At 42.9% G+C, this 15479-nt stretch overlaps 2 protein-coding genes across 4 annotated transcripts; both read left to right on the top strand.

Annotated features, from left to right (window-relative positions):
- Positions 1 to 1694: 1694 nt before the first annotated feature.
- On the top strand, positions 1695 to 9225 carry notum2 (notum pectinacetylesterase 2). 2 transcript variants are annotated; one of them, XM_042103848.1, is made up of 13 exons: positions 1695 to 1738; positions 2607 to 2813; positions 3165 to 3466; positions 3888 to 3940; positions 4895 to 4990; positions 5078 to 5138; positions 5362 to 5438; positions 5597 to 5699; positions 6231 to 6419; positions 6520 to 6620; positions 6756 to 6903; positions 7012 to 7059; positions 7985 to 9225. In XM_042103848.1, exons 3-13 carry the CDS (start codon positions 3186 to 3188, stop codon positions 8286 to 8288), a joined length of 1461 nt encoding a protein of 486 aa, XP_041959782.1. In that variant the 5' UTR covers positions 1695 to 1738; positions 2607 to 2813; positions 3165 to 3185; the 3' UTR covers positions 8289 to 9225. The 2 variants fall into 2 exon arrangements, with proteins under 2 accessions (XP_041959782.1, XP_041959781.1); XM_042103847.1 differs by lacking the exon at positions 1695 to 1738 and having other exon boundaries at positions 2405 to 2813.
- A 1302-nt stretch (positions 9226 to 10527) lies between these two features.
- LOC121718771 (ADP-ribosylation factor-like protein 6-interacting protein 1) lies at positions 10528 to 13476 on the top strand. 2 transcript variants are annotated; one of them, XM_042103929.1, is made up of 6 exons: positions 10528 to 10662; positions 11099 to 11232; positions 11384 to 11503; positions 12049 to 12163; positions 12313 to 12397; positions 12619 to 13476. In XM_042103929.1, exons 1-6 carry the CDS (start codon positions 10627 to 10629, stop codon positions 12714 to 12716), a joined length of 588 nt encoding a protein of 195 aa, XP_041959863.1. In that variant the 5' UTR covers positions 10528 to 10626; the 3' UTR covers positions 12717 to 13476. The 2 variants fall into 2 exon arrangements, with proteins under 2 accessions (XP_041959863.1, XP_041959862.1); XM_042103928.1 differs by having other exon boundaries at positions 12046 to 12163.
- The last annotated feature ends 2003 nt before the right edge of the window (positions 13477 to 15479 follow it).

Genomic DNA, 15479 nt, shown 5'->3' with positions numbered 1-15479 from the left:
CTGCGGTGCATTGAAAATCTGATGCATTACAATACTCTGAGGCACGTTGTGCTTTGATGCCTGTCAGCCAATGAATGTTCCTGCCTGCCCTCAACTTTGGGGTGGCGATGACACACCAGACCTCACAGACAAAGTGATGGGCCGGCCAGGGCATTCAGAGCTGTTTGCCTGACCTTGAAATTACATTTTTTGAAACACATGACTTAAAAATAAGAAACTGTCTAGTCTAGTTGACTTTACATCAAAAAACAGGTTTGTTGGGCACAGAGCTCTTCTTTCTATTTTTAGCAGTTGATACAATTTCTTAGTTATCTAATGGTTTTGATTACATCTTTATCTTCATTTCTATTGGTTTTACACTCTATGCACCCATGTGATTTTTCACATGGGTGCTTCACGTTCAGACTGTCGGCAGTAGCCACAGGGAGCAGAAGCCTTTAGCCAACCTTTGCTATTGATCCCACAGCCCAACACAGGCTGCCAGCCTCCACACAAATTATCATCAGTTACATCAGATATCAAAGAAAAATATCAGCAATGCCATTGAAATGCTTTGCGCGAGACGTTCTGGCTAGTTCAGTGAAAAGGGGAAGAAACAAAAGTGATAGATTTACAGCAAATTTTTAGATTCTTATACTCAAGGTCTGTTTCACACATTGTTGCAGGAACTTCTCGGAAGACAGGCAGGGGTTTGCATGCTTTCAGAAAGCGAAAGAATGAAGAACCTTTTAAGCTCAGTAGATCAAATCCAGCAAACAATGTCACCTTGTAAAAACAGTGTTTTTATATTGATATAAACATATTTTTAGGCATTCCATTTTGAGAGCACTTTAACGAGATAGAACCTTTTGCAAGAGACAATAACCTCAAAATATCTTGTGTTTGCTCAGGCTGTTACCACATCTGTGAATGGTTGTTGGATAAAAATAACTGTCCATTCAATGCATTTAGCCATCAAATATCTCAGCACATTGAAATGCGCTTTTTGTTACGTATTGTGTCTCATGTTCATGTTATATGCTGAATTTGTGTGCGTGTGTATGTGTGTGTATGTGTGCGTGTGCGCGTGTGTGTGTGCATATGCGCACCTGTGTGCGTGTGTGTGTGTGTGTGTGTGTGTGTGTGTGTGTGTGTGTGTGTGAGTGTGTGTGCGTGCGTGCGTATGCGCACCTGTGTGCGTGTGTTTGTATGCGTGTGTGTATGTGTGCGTGTGTGTGTGTGCACATGCACCCTGTGCTGCAGTGTCCAAAATCATGCTGCAACATCGTGTGAAGGACAGCAAATGAGGGGGGACTAAAGGGCATGCTGTGAGCCTCGGCATCTGAGTGGTGAGAATGCCTGTGTGACCCCCTCAGCCTGAGCACCGGGCTCCAGTGGAGATGGGGCTCTCTGCGCTGCGCTGCACTGCACTGTGCTGAGGGGGTTAGTCCAGGTATGGTAGCTCTGCTCCTCCCAGAATCCTCTGCCCTGCTGCCTGCCACCGTGTCACCACTCCCCCAGTCCACAGAGGCACTCATTAATGGCCTGATTGACACGTTGGGATGGTGTACATTTCATTGATGAGAATTTCAGAGGCTAGACTCGTGATCTCTCCTGACTGAACTGATCAGCACGTCACCCCGAAGCCATCCCAGATCAGTTTCAAATACCCGGCTTCTTCCTCAACTCTGTCAAACCCCTGCCCCTGCCCCTGCCCCTGTCCCGGACTTCAGCTCCAACCTGGGGGACACACCAGAAGGTAACAAGCACATGGGTCTTCAGTGTGTGGGAATTTATTTTGGCATGCTGGATTTTCATGGCAATTAGGTTTTGCAGTCTGTATGTAAAAGTATGCATGCACTGCAAAAGTATGCATGTATTTTGAAATGTAGATCTTTTTTAAACTTGAGATACTAGGTTTAAAACATTGCATTTAACCTTGCCTTTAAATCAGTTGAACATAAGGGTATACAGGGCTTTATCCACTGAGTTATATTAAACCTATTCTACTTGCTTTTAATCTATTGCCAATCGATGTCTAATCTAGATGTATTTCTTCTAGCATGGAATATTAAATGACACAATCATTGATTCAGTTGTGGGCACATTTGTCATTAGTGCTGTTAGATTTAACCCTTAAAGGAGTACCGTCACACCGGTGTGACTGGAATGTTGGGAAATGAACGTTCTAAAGAATATCTGGGTTCATTGAATTCAACATAGAATTTTAGAACCTTGAATTGTTGCGGAACTTAGAACGTTCAAAAACCTACACCTTTAAGGGTTAACAGTATACAGAACTGTGAAGTGATTATGACTAGTGAATTAAGCACAATAGTTGATAGATAGAGTATCTCACTATTCATGAGCAGACTGCGCGTTGCCCTGAGCAAGAGGTACTTATTGTTAGGGTGTGCAGGAGGTGTGTGCTCCACTGACCCAAAGCCACATACCATGCTGCTAAAGAGCTATGTGGCTATGCCAGCCATGTAGGTGTTTAAATCAAAGCCCAGTCAGGCCTAGAGGAGGGAGGGCTCCGCGCTGGCCTAGGTCAGGTGGGGAGGGGGAGCTGTTGAAATATGGCTGGACAAACGTGTTATCTTTTTTCTCCGGCATCCGGCGTCCAGCCCCAGTGTGTCATCAGTCTCAGCCCAGACCTGGCTCCAGCTCAAAGGCGATGCTGGGAAACGGCATCCATATGGTGCCACTATAAAGATCGCTCCGCACCTCCGCCTCAACCAAAGGTCCACACCAACCGCCTCACCGCCCACTGCCCACACACATCTCAGCAGACTGCAGGGTGGCTCACCGTATCCCAAGGCTGCATCAGTCAGGTTTGTGTGCTGTCAATTCTTTTTTTTTACCTCAGATGAATTCATTTATTTTCGACTGTTATCCAAGTGTTTGAAAACTTTTAATCAAGACCCATCTTTTGATTTTTACTGAGTTCTATTGTCATTTAATGGAAGAATTACTTGGAAAGGTGCTGATAACTTTGTTTGATTAAACAAATAATTTTTGATTTTATATATATTCATAATAAGTTATTATAGGCTACTACGTATATGTTGGTTTACTGTTGTTATGGTATCAGTTCTACTCAGCATCATCTCAGTTACACACTTTTTTGGCGTTGTTTGCAAAACTGTCTGAGCAAAAAAAAAGGATGTTTCTGTGGTTTTCAGGGAGGTCCAGCTGAATTTGCTATGAAGATACTGTATCATGTCATTTTTCTACTTCTGCTGGGAGGGATCTCCTGCCAGAACAAAAACAACGCCAAGCCAAGTGGAAAGTCGTCCAAAAGAGCTGGAAGTCAGGCTGGAGATGGAGCGCATGATGATGATGCTGCCGACGGCGGTCGAGAGCCGGGCGCGGGGGGGCGCGGGAGCTCACACCAGACCACCTCCAGCAGCAAGGCAGCGGACGAGATGAAGCTGCACTTCCTCAAGAACACACAGGTCACCTGCAACGACGGCACGGCCGCAGGGTGAGGTGGACAGAGCAGACCTGCCAACTGCCCTCATGTCATTCTGGCCTTTTCGTGTCTTCTCATTCATCATATTGAGCACTTTCATGTCATTTTTTTAATTCTGAAATACTGAATATATTTCAAATATGAAAAAAAGTAGACATTTGTTTTAAATTGTACTCATTAGCAGACGTCAGTTGTAAACATGATTTAGCTGTCCACATTTTTGCTCTTTTAGAAATGTTCCCTTGCAAAAGAGGAGACAAACATGCTAAAAAAACTCTCATACTTGTTGTTATTGTTGTTATTGTTATTTGTCTTTGGTTTTTCAGTTTTGTTTAGAGTTTGTCTGTGACACATTTGTAAATGCCCATATATGGATGTGTCAGTGCTATGTCATCCATTCATAACTCAATCTATATTTATTTGTCGTCCACAGGTTTTACCTAAAGGAGTTCAAAGGGAGCAAGAGATGGCTGATATTTTTGGAGGGCGAGTATTTAAAACTTGACCAGTTAATTTTATCTGTGGAAGTCAACATGCTTAAATGCTGCACTCAGTGTTATTTTGACTGGTGCTCATCTCTGTAGGATTTACATTCTTTCTTGCCGTTTTCTGGAAACAGCCTCATATAAACATCACTTGCATTCAGCCTGTTCATATATATAGTGTAGTGGTGGTGGTCATCAGCCTAGTCACAAGGAAAACATGTGGTCACTCAATTTAAACAATAACAAACAATAATAATTAATAGTTTAGAGAGAACTCTGTCTGATTTTCACACTGTACTCTATATAGACACACTGTACTCTATATAGATAGATAGATAGATAGATAGATAGATATAATGAATGTATTACTGCTAAAGAATGTATTACTGCTAAAATTCTGAACAATGGAAAGTGTGATGGGCTGAGGGATTTCCCTTTAACTGGGACGTGCATTATTATAGTTGTATTTGTACATAAATTGTCATTAACATGTTTTAATTTGTTACCGTACTGTTTTAGTCACTCTGTGTGGAATATGTCTTCTTAATACACTGACCATTCTAATGTGTTTGTGCTTCCACTAGTTACTTCAGTACCATGGACCTAATGATTCCTGTTTTGTTGCAGTACACAACCAGATTTATCATGTCAGGGTTCAGGCATCCTGCTCAGTGTGGTTATGAAACCAATGGGCATGCAGATTGTCCAGCACGGGTAGGACAGGGCAGCTGTGTGTGTGAGAGAGAGAGAGAGAGAGAGAGAGAGAGCTGTGTTTCTACATAAAGAAACCTAGTTGGGCCACCCATATGCAGGCCCAGGCAGACTTGTTAGCCAGGTGAATGCAGCAGGTGTAGGAGCAAGTGGATTCCCTAGATTAGCGCAGCTCATTCACCGAGCGCCTGTGCTCCCCCCAGCAGGTGAGAATATGAGGCTAATATTAGTGTCTTATTTTTAGGTGGTTGGTGCTGTTACAACAAAGACACCTGTGATTCCAGGTATAAAAATACTCCTCGACTGATGAGCTCCACCGACTGGCCCCAGACACGCAAAGGTAAGGCATGTGCCGTCCAGAACCTAGCGCACTGACAGATGCCTCAGAATGCCCAGTATAGAGCGGATGTGTTCTGTCATTTAACAGGGACTGGAATTCTGTCCCCGCAAACTGAAGAAAACCCTCACTGGTATAACGCCAACATTGTGTGAGTGTGCTGCTCCCGTCTCAATTTGACTTACTTGATTAAGTAAGACTGAAGTGGATTTGAAAGTATCATTATGAAACTAAGTGTATGTGTGTGTTTGTCTGTGTCTGTGTCTGTGTGTGTGTGCGTGTGTGTGTGTGTGTGTGTGTGTGTGTGTGTGTGTGTGTGTGTGTGTGTGTGTGTGTGTGTGTGTGTGTGTGTGTGTTGTCTGTGCCATATTTAGGTTTATTCCTTACTGTACTAGTGATGTGTGGAGTGGCTCCAAGACAACAAAGCCCAAAGAAAAAGGAAAAGACTCAGGCAAGTGTACACATCTAGAGAGAGAGAAAATTGTATGTTTCAGTGCATTAGGTTCCAGTGCACAAATGTATATACAGTATGAATGTGTTTATAGGTATGGCCCATAGGCATGTTTACAGAGATGCATAACTTGTGCCTCCTGTGTGTGCTTCCTTCAGTGGATTACACATTCATGGGCTCCCTCGTCATACGAGAGGTGATCAAAGACCTCACCACCAAAGGAATAAAACAGGCCAAAGTTGTTATGCTTGCCGGCACAAGGTAAACTCCTGCCCCCTCACTTAACTGGCACCGACAGCTCTGTAGAGATAGATAACAGATACTAATAGCCCAAAGAGCTGGCATGTCAGGGCACATTTAGCATATATAATAAGATGCCCTGAGCAATAGCCTCCCAGCCACTAAATCACTGCTGACTGAAACCTTATCCTCCTGCATTGTCCTTGTTTGAAGCCCCACACATAACACTGACACTGACTATTCTCAGCACATCCTGTTGTCTTCCATAATATGTTTACTGGAAGATGCGTCAACATAGACAGTGACGAAATGTCTATAGGAGTGGACCAATAGCATGTAGGGGGACATGCCTCTAGGTTAACGTAATAAGCACCCAATGGTATTAAGTATTTAAACTGCTCTCTATTACTTTTTCATTATTTTAAAGCCAATCAACATAATACTACTAATAAAGACTACTGCTAATAAATGATTGTCTAGCATAAACGTCTGTTGGTGAGCACACTACATGTAAAGCTGGACTAACTTCACCTATGCACCCTTGGGGTGTAGTGCGGGGGGGACAGGTGTGCTGTTGAACATTGAGAAGGTTTCCAGTCAGCTGGAGCAGCTTGGGGGTGAAGCTCAGGTGCGAGGGCTGGTGGACTCGGGATGGTTTCTGGAGGGCCGGCAGCAGAAAGTCCTGGAGTGCTCCGACGGAGTGTCCTGCTCTCCGGTGGACGCCATAAAGAAGGGACTGCGGTAAAAAAGCACCGAGATCACCGTGACCTGGACTTGGTTGAACATGCGTTTTGTTTTGAAGCTATTTTGAACAGGTGGCCTTTCCCCCTGTGCTGTTTAGGTTATGGAGCGGAAATATCCCGGAGAAGTGTCGGCAGCAGTACAAACGAGGCGAGGAATGGCAGTGCTTTTTTGGACACAAAGTCTACTCCTCCTTGACCCGTGAGTCCCAATAAATCACAGTCATTCACCACAATAGCAGCCGCTTTCTTAAAATGACCTCTGCTATTATGGCCGCCGCGTGCTGAGGAGCTGAGGAGCGAGTGACATACTGTAACAAAGACTTGTGACCCGCAGCACCGCTGTTCGTGGTCCAGTGGCTGTTTGACGAGGAGCAGTTGCGCGTGGAGAACATCTATATAGGGGGTCAGACTCTCTCGGACCAGCAGTGGACCTACATGCAAAATCTCGGCAGGGAGCTGAAGAACTCACTCAAGGATGTCACGTAAGTGGCCTGACCCTCAGGAGAGATTATTTTGTTCTTTTGTTTTTACGTTTCCCATAGTGTGTTCCCCTCCTCAGTGTTGAGTTGACGTTGCTGTGCTCCCTTTAGGGCTGTGTTTGCTCCATCTTGCCTGTCCCACACACTGATCACCAAAAGGTAAGGACACCTGAACATGTGTACCACAGACACCTGAACATGTGTACCACAGACACCTGAACGTTTGTACCACAGACACCTGAACTAGTGTACCACAGACACCTGAACTAGTGTACCACAGACACCTGAACGTGTGTACCACAGACACCTGAACATGTGTACTACAGACACCTGAACTAGTGTACCACAGACACCTGAACGTGTGTACCACAGACGCCTTAACGTATGTACTACAGACACCTGAACTAGTGTACCACAGACACGTGTGAACGTGTGCAGCACAGACGACTGAACTTGTGTAGTACAGACGACTGAACTGGTGCACCACACACACACACATGTGACCGTGTGCAGCACAGACGACTGAACTGGTGCACCACACACACACACATGTGACCGTGTGTAGCACAGACAAGTGGCCCTGTGTGCTCTCCCCACCTCGCCCCTCATCCCTGCCCAGCGCCCCTGTAGTGCCATCCCTCCTGGATGAGCTCATGCTCCCCGTTTGGTCCACTCGTCCATCACAGCGCATTCTGGATGTCACCAAATGCCACTTCACACTTTCACAAAGCTATCAGTCACCGCCCTGGCCGTCCCCTCCGCGGTGCTGTGCACGGCATGTGGGGCAGAGGGGCCGGGGGGTCGGGCCGTTCCCATGGCCTGAGGTGTGCTCCGGTGAGCGCGGTGAACCATGAGGGTGAGGTCACGCACGAGGTGGGATTTTTGGGGTGTCAGGAGTACATCTGAGAGGTTTGTTTGTGGTGTTTTGTAACTCAATCCCAAGCCGTTAGAACTTAGGAGGGGGTTAAGCGGTGACCACATCAAAGTCCAGATGTAAATTGGATCAGTTCGGCACGGCTTTTTAACATTGTTTGTCATTTGATCACTTTTTTCTCATTTTGTTTTTTCATTCCTTTTTTTTCAGTAACTGGATGGATTTCCAGGTGAAGGGCACGTCTCTCTCACGAGCGCTTCAGTGCTGGGACAAGAGTCTGCAGGAGGCCAACAAAAACAGCAAGACACCGGTCAAGGGCTGCCCCTTCCACCTGATCGATAACTGCCACTGGCCTCAGTGCAACCCCACATGCCCTGCCCTCATCGACCAGGCCTCGCAGCAGGAGCTAACGCTGCTCCAGGTGTTGGCCAGCATGGGTCTGGACCTCCAGAAGCTGGGTCTGGACCCCAGGCGCGACGGCCACGCCATCAGCATCGTGGGCAGCGGGGGTTAAGAGGCGCAGGTGTAGCAGTGGCATTTCCGTGGGCATCCCTCACACTATTTAGATGTGGCTCAGATAGAACGCTCTCCTGATCCTCCTCATCATTCCGTCTGTGCTCCAACGTTCCGTGTCCTGACCGCTGGTTCTGCGCTGGGTTTCTGTGCTCGCGCGCTCTCCTGGCTCCGCCGTGTGTTCTCCATAAAGGGAAGGTGTGTTCTCCATAAAGGGAAGGAGTGTTCTCCATAAAGGGAAGGAGTCCCTTTAACTTGTTACAGTACCATGTCTGCAAAATACTTCAATCCAATGACGGTGCTCCTTAAATGCACCTCTCATTTTTCTTTTGTCTTACGGAACCATCATAGTACAGTATGTTTATTTGTATATTTCATAAACTCAAGCTCAAGTTTAGGTAGTTGAGTTCAGTGGCCGGGTTTTGGAAGTACAAAGGCAAAGTTAGATCTGAGGCACTAGTTGAAGAGGGCACTGCCTTGAGCACCACAGCAATCCTTCAGCCCCCCTCAGCTGTTCCTCCTCTCAGCGTGGCGGGTGGCTAATTGATCCGCAATACTACTAAAGTGCTAGCATACGCGCATCACTGAGATTTGTTTTGTCTAATGTGACAACATGGCACTGCATGCCGCGATAAAGTTCAACTGTTAGCCGTCAATGTTGAATACACGCATGTGCAATTTGTTCTTATTTTTGCAATGTGCATGCTAGGTAGAGGTGTTTCTAAAATGTCTTCCATTTGAAGATTTGAGAAAATTCAACATTGTACTTTAAAGTGAGGCAACAACCTGAAACAGAAGTAAACATGTTGAATGGGATTTCGAGTAAGTTATTTTTTGTTGTTCTTTTTGTTAGGGGCATTGCTTTGAAATGAGTGGGATACAAATGACAAGCTCAAAGTATTGAGGGCTCTTTGTACTAAACTGGTATTTACCTGAAATGTTTTATGTGTCTAGTATTTCAGATATTATATTTCAGATATTATATATTATAGATATTCTATGTAATATTATTTATCAATATATTCTTGCAATATTTATCATATACGTTGACAACTAATAAAGTGACAGCTTTTAAGCACATTTTCACATTTCATTCTGAATAACATGTTCTGGTTTTGAGTGTATAGTACTTCTGGTAATCAACCAGAGCTGAAATGGACATCTCTTGCAATGCATCTAAGTCCACAAGAGGCTGCTATTCCTGTTATGCGGGTAATGGCTGTGGGTCAGAAGAAAGGAATGCCTGGCACTGTGGTAGAGCTCTGACTTCACTGGTCCGTTTCAGTTAAAGGATCCACACAGATGTTCACAAATTTGTGAATCAGATTATTGTGTTTTGTGGTCATAAAGCATATTACATACTCACTAGGAGCAGATCAAATTATTGACAATAAATGTTATTTGCCTAAGTCACATATCACCCTGGGCACAGGACTTATTGTACTCTTCAATACTGTGAATCTTGTGAGAAAATCCTAATGACGTTCTAACCCTGTCTGGATTCCATCATATGACCTAACCTATGACACAGGAATGCCATAGCTGAAATTAGTCCTTTCAATTTGTTGAAATATTGCAAGACATTTGATAGTTATTGTGTGATTTTTTAAAATGAACAGGTGATTTAAGAGAGAGTAGCCTTAATATGGCAAGCTGGTTTAACATTTAATCAAACCACACCTCTCTCTACAAGGTGAAATCCTGTTTTGTCTACACCACATTTTTAGTGTCCCAACATCCTGGGGGGGGGTCCAATATAACTCATTCCAAAATTGTAATAATTTATTTAAAAGATGAGGTTCATGGGAACATACTTTACTTTTTAAAATGTTCTAACTGAAGACATAGCTCAAGTGCAGTGGTGTGTGTCCAGCACCGCAGCGTCCCTATACAATTGTTCCTGTTGTGTTTGAGAGACGGTGTAAAACACTCTTCTGGCGTCTATTAATTTACTCTGTGCCCCACAGAGTTTCTTCACCAAACATCAACACATCTCAACTTCAATCATCTTCCACCTAGTATCTTTTCTTTTTGACCAATTTGAAATATCAGTTTCTTGTGAATGTTTTAAAAAATATATATCCTTACTGTTACAAAAACAGAAGTCATGAAAGCTCTTCCTTTCACCATTTATGTCCATAATCACTTTGCCATTCAAGTTTATAGTTTTCTAATTTCAAATATCCACAATGTTTGATGTCCAGAATGACCAAATACATGGTAAAATGACTTGCCATAGTATGATAGGCGAGAGCTCATGTTACCATTTCCTGAGCAGCTGGAAGAAAACACGTAGATATTGCATGCGCATTTGAGATGAAGGAGTGCTGTATTTAACAATGGCAGAAGCAAGCGATCACAGCACACCACTGCAGGTATGATATCACTTATAACAAAGCTTGTCTGTAAGGGGAAATTTCATATGATAGCTTTGCTATGGAAAATCTAGGCCTATAGAAATCGTTTAAATCGTTTTGTCTTAGCGTCGTCGGACTTGATTGTTATGATGTCTAGGACCTTCTATATCGGATAACCAACTAACGGATCAAAAAGACAAACTAGGTTAGATTCCAAAATACTATGCATTCTATTAAAATCATACAAGGCAATAGCATCGTATCTTAACCAATCCGTTTGCGCTTTCCGTATTCCATGTTCAACGGAGCGAGCGTAGCCTTAAAAGGGTTTGATGATTGGCTTCGAAACGTGTCAAACCACTCTGGTTTTCATGTCGAAGCTCATGGCATGATGTGACATGTGGTGAAACGCTTGATCACAGTTCATTGAGGATGTATTTGGTATGTTTACAAGGCTCAGGAAACGGCCCAACTAGAACAACATTTGCAGGGATGGAGAGAGGTGATACTGGCTGTGGATCAGGTGCTGCGGTGGCAAAAGCCGTGGTTCCCACTTGCACTGATTGGGTTCACCACCGCATTCTTTTTGTAAGTTTACGTCAATCGCATACCCACTACAATAATCACGTGGGGACTGTTGAAAACATCCTACGCAGTTCAGTTGGACAAATGTGCCAGAAATTCTCTTGTTTTCTGTTGTCCTACACATGATAGGTAACCGTATTGTATGTGTCCTTAGGTCACTGTATTACCTGGACCCATCAGTGCTGACTGGAGTTTCGAGTAGTATAGTGATACTAAGTCTGGCTGACTATTTGGTGCCCATAGTTGCCTCTAAGATCTTTGGATCAAATCAGTGGTATGTTATATTCAACATTATTGTATTATTGTTTACAATATAGGCCATACATACAGCTATTCGCAGTTCTCCATTTATATATATAAATGGAGAACTGCGAATAGCTGTATGTATGATTAAAAGTAGTCTACTTCTGATGATGCTACAAGCCTAAGGTTATCTGACAGACTGGACATAGTAGCCTATACCTTGTGTGACGACATACTGGGGCAGCCGTGGCCTACTGGTTAGCGCTTTGGACTTGGAACCGGAGGGTTGCCGGTTCGAACCCCGACCAGTAGGCGCGGCTGAAGTGCTCTTGAGCACCTAACCCCTCACTGCTCCCCGAGCGCCGCTGTTGTTGCAGGCAGCTCACTGCGCCGGGATATATATTTACTGTACGTCATAGCGAGTGTGTAGTTTCTCAGTCAGCTCAGTTTAATTTCTTAAACCAGTGAAATATTGTGATTTGGAAGGGAATAGGCTACAATATGGCAGATTCACCCTGCAGATACCTGTGCATTATCTATATGGTATGGTTATTGTTATTATTCTCTCACTAGCAGGATGTCTGGACAACAGCGTTTCCATGAGATATGCATAAGTCTGGTGAAGACATACCATCGCTTCACTGATTTTTGGAAAGGCTTTTTTAACTTCAAGGACAGGAGACCAAAGACGGTAAATTGAATGTAAACTGTTAACATGTTATCAATGTAATTTAAGGTTTTATTCCAAGTTTGTAAAATGAGCTCAAAGCTCTTGACTGTTTCCTGACTGTTATGTGGGGCTGTGAAATGTGTTAAATGTGAACGATCTTCCCTGTTCAGTACTTCCTGTTAGTCATAAGTGCTCTGCTGGGGATGGCATGGGTTGGACAGCAGGTCCATAACCTCCTGTTGACGCATCTGATTGGTAAGTACTGTTGAACTTTCAGAGGTGAAGTCAATCATCTTGAAGATCTTTTCATTAGATTGTTTTTAGCTGGATTCAGATAGTCTTACAAATGAATAAATGGTGGGTAAGGGCTGTTATCAAAACACTTATGCCAATTAAAATTTTAACATGACTGTTTTCAGACATATTTGTTGGGATTAAGTCTATATTAGAGGTTTTTTTTTTTCCCCTTTTTGCAGTCACATTCATCTTGCTTCTACCTGGAATGATGATTTGTGTGTCAAAATACACTGGTATGGTGCGGAGACTTTTCAGACGAGGCAAAAAGAAAGACTGAACATCTGACTCTCCTCCACTGGACACAACGTCTTTCGGTCTCGCCGGCTAGAAGGTCTCCAACATCGCAACATCGTTACCACGCACAAAGCAGTATCTTCTCTGATCTCCAGTGTAGTCTGTTCAGGCACTGCAGTGAGGCCACAATACTTCTGCTTTGAAATGTGTCCCTCATGCTCACTGGGCTGGTGTCCTCAGACTGGTACATTAGACATTTTATATTTATGTGTGACATTCACTGGTTCCAATGTACCAGGTAATCTTTAGTAAGCACTATTGTGAACACAGAAGTGTTAAGGTCATGCCAAAGACCACTGAATGTCAGTTTAGATGCAACCCTAGTCAAAATAACATCCTCGCTCACACATTCCTACATTCAGAGGCCAATCAAGTCTATGCTGTGCTTTGCATAGATTTATCACAAATGTATTTATTATTTGTGTGTTTTGCAGTTTTCACATGATTTATTTAAGAACTTCCTTAGTGGCTTCCACAATAAAACACATTTGTTAAAAAAGGAAAATTGTCTTTTATGAAACATTGTTCATTAAAGAGATAAAACATGTTTAACATTTAATCATTCCATCATAAACAGTGTCACTTGGAGCCAGTGTTCAGAAACAAAAACAGCAAACTTGCATCACTACAATAGCATGTAGTATAGGGATACATATCTATACATATCTGTCTATATATATCTAGTTGGATGTTTAATTTTTAAGAGAAAGGCATGCCGCTTATTAAAGTGTTCTGCAACATTATGTCAAATGTTCAAGTGTGTTTTCTATGAAGACCTTTGCTTGAAACAATTCAGTGTTTTATGAAATGTTGCATGCATTTCAAAAGCCCTAAATCATGATAAAATGATATACATTTTAGGATATGTGTAAAACTGTCTTTATAGGGATGTGAGCTGAGAATCCAACTTGTGGCAGGCAGTAACCTTACTGACGTAGTCCAATTCTGAGATAGATGATGACCATGTCAAAACATACATTTTGCGCTATACTTGCAGGTATACAGTATAAGTAGGCCTATACTGTAGTCAAAAGGCAATGTCACTTACCTATTTGTTGTCAGACAAAAGGGAACTTAAAATAGTCCAAAAAGGCTGCAACATAAGATGCTCTCAGAGGAGTGATGAGAACTACAGTTAGGAACAAAATTATTCATAGCCCTGGCAAATATTGATTTAATGTTGATTTTCTCTTGACCAATATGTTTGTTCAGATTTGGGTGTCAGTTTGGGTGTTTTTCAGACAATGGGACCTGGTAAACTTCTCAAAGTAAATGGTAACACTAAAACATGGGGCTACATTAAGATTTTTGGAGAAAAAGATCAGACAGTCTGCTGAGAGACCTGCCACAATAGGCAGCGTTGAACCATTAAACCACGCTCTGATTCAAAACATACAGCCAAACAAGGCAAGAAATGGCTAACAGAGAACAATATCAACATTTTAGAGTGGCCCAGCCAGAGTCAACCTCAATCTGTCAAAAAAGTGGCCAAAGTGATTGTAAATAATCGTTCCTGCCTCAAAACCCGGATTGCTGCTAAAAAGGTGCGGTCTAAAATCATTGTGGAGACATGGAGAGGCTTGGTATGTATAAGAACCATTTTGAAAGCTGTGAATGCAAATAAAGACGTTTCCACTGATTTTTATTTAAAAAGGGTATGAAAAATATTTGGACATGCCATTTTTCATTAAAAAAATAAAAAAGATTAATTGATTGATGATTGAAGATGATTATTCCATGTTTCTCCCACATTGTCTTACAACCTTTTGGCATGTGGCAGTGTCATTTTCAGTCAGAACAAACATATTGTGTGTGAATAATTGTGTTCCTAACTGTAAGTCTGTCTGACTATCTGATGTAAGGCCTATCAGCTCCAGTATATTACACTAAATAATACACTGTGCCTCTTTTATCCAGGGTGTGTCTTTGGATGACCACAAGATGGCGCTAGGGCCCTATTTTAACGACCCAAGCGTAGTCAGAACCAAGTGCATTTACTCTCTATGGGCGGGAAAATGCGCATGGTTCAAAGAAATTGTAGGACTACTTTGTCTCTAAATGAATGAGTATATTTCGGGCGTAACCTACCAAGCAATAAACAAGTCAATGCCATATTCACCACCACTCCTGGATTCATACCCTGCCACCACTACTGACTGGATTCTGCTCCCTGCGAATTCCTCCTCCCCAAGATGAAGTTCAAGAGGAAGGGTCACAGTTTTGACAGTCTAAGAAATCCCAGATGGAACACAGGACTTTTTCCTCAAAGAAGTAGGCTATCTCAAAGCAGTGCAGGAGTCCTGGAAGCATTGCTGCAAGGTGACTAGACAACTTTGAGGGGGTGGCTGCCAAATTTAAATCAGGTACTTATTTTGTTGCTGAGTCGCACCAATGCGACACAATGTCACCAATGCGCCTAAACACAATAAAATAAATAAATAAATAAACAGCATGCCTATGGGCACACAGATGAGAGCATGCATGTTCTATGAACTTTGAGTGCAGGATGACAATGATAACTCCATCAATCTAAAAGCAAATAAACTTGCGTTGTGCACCCTCTTGCATTAGATGTAAGACAAAGCCCAGTAGGCTATGATAATCCAGTGGGTTGGGCTCTAACACTTGCTAATTGAGTTAGAAAATTCTGATACTATAGTTACTTTATATTACTGATCTTATATTGCTGAATATGGTGAACGTTGCTGCAGCTGAATGGCATTGTGGTCATTGGATTTTGTAGGCC

The sequence above is a fragment of the Alosa sapidissima genome, chromosome 9, assembly GCF_018492685.1.
Source record: "Alosa sapidissima isolate fAloSap1 chromosome 9, fAloSap1.pri, whole genome shotgun sequence".
Lineage (NCBI taxonomy): Eukaryota > Metazoa > Chordata > Actinopteri > Clupeiformes > Clupeidae > Alosa > Alosa sapidissima.
Note: the sequence above shows the minus strand (reverse complement) of the source record. Positions and strands in the feature narration are given on the sequence as shown.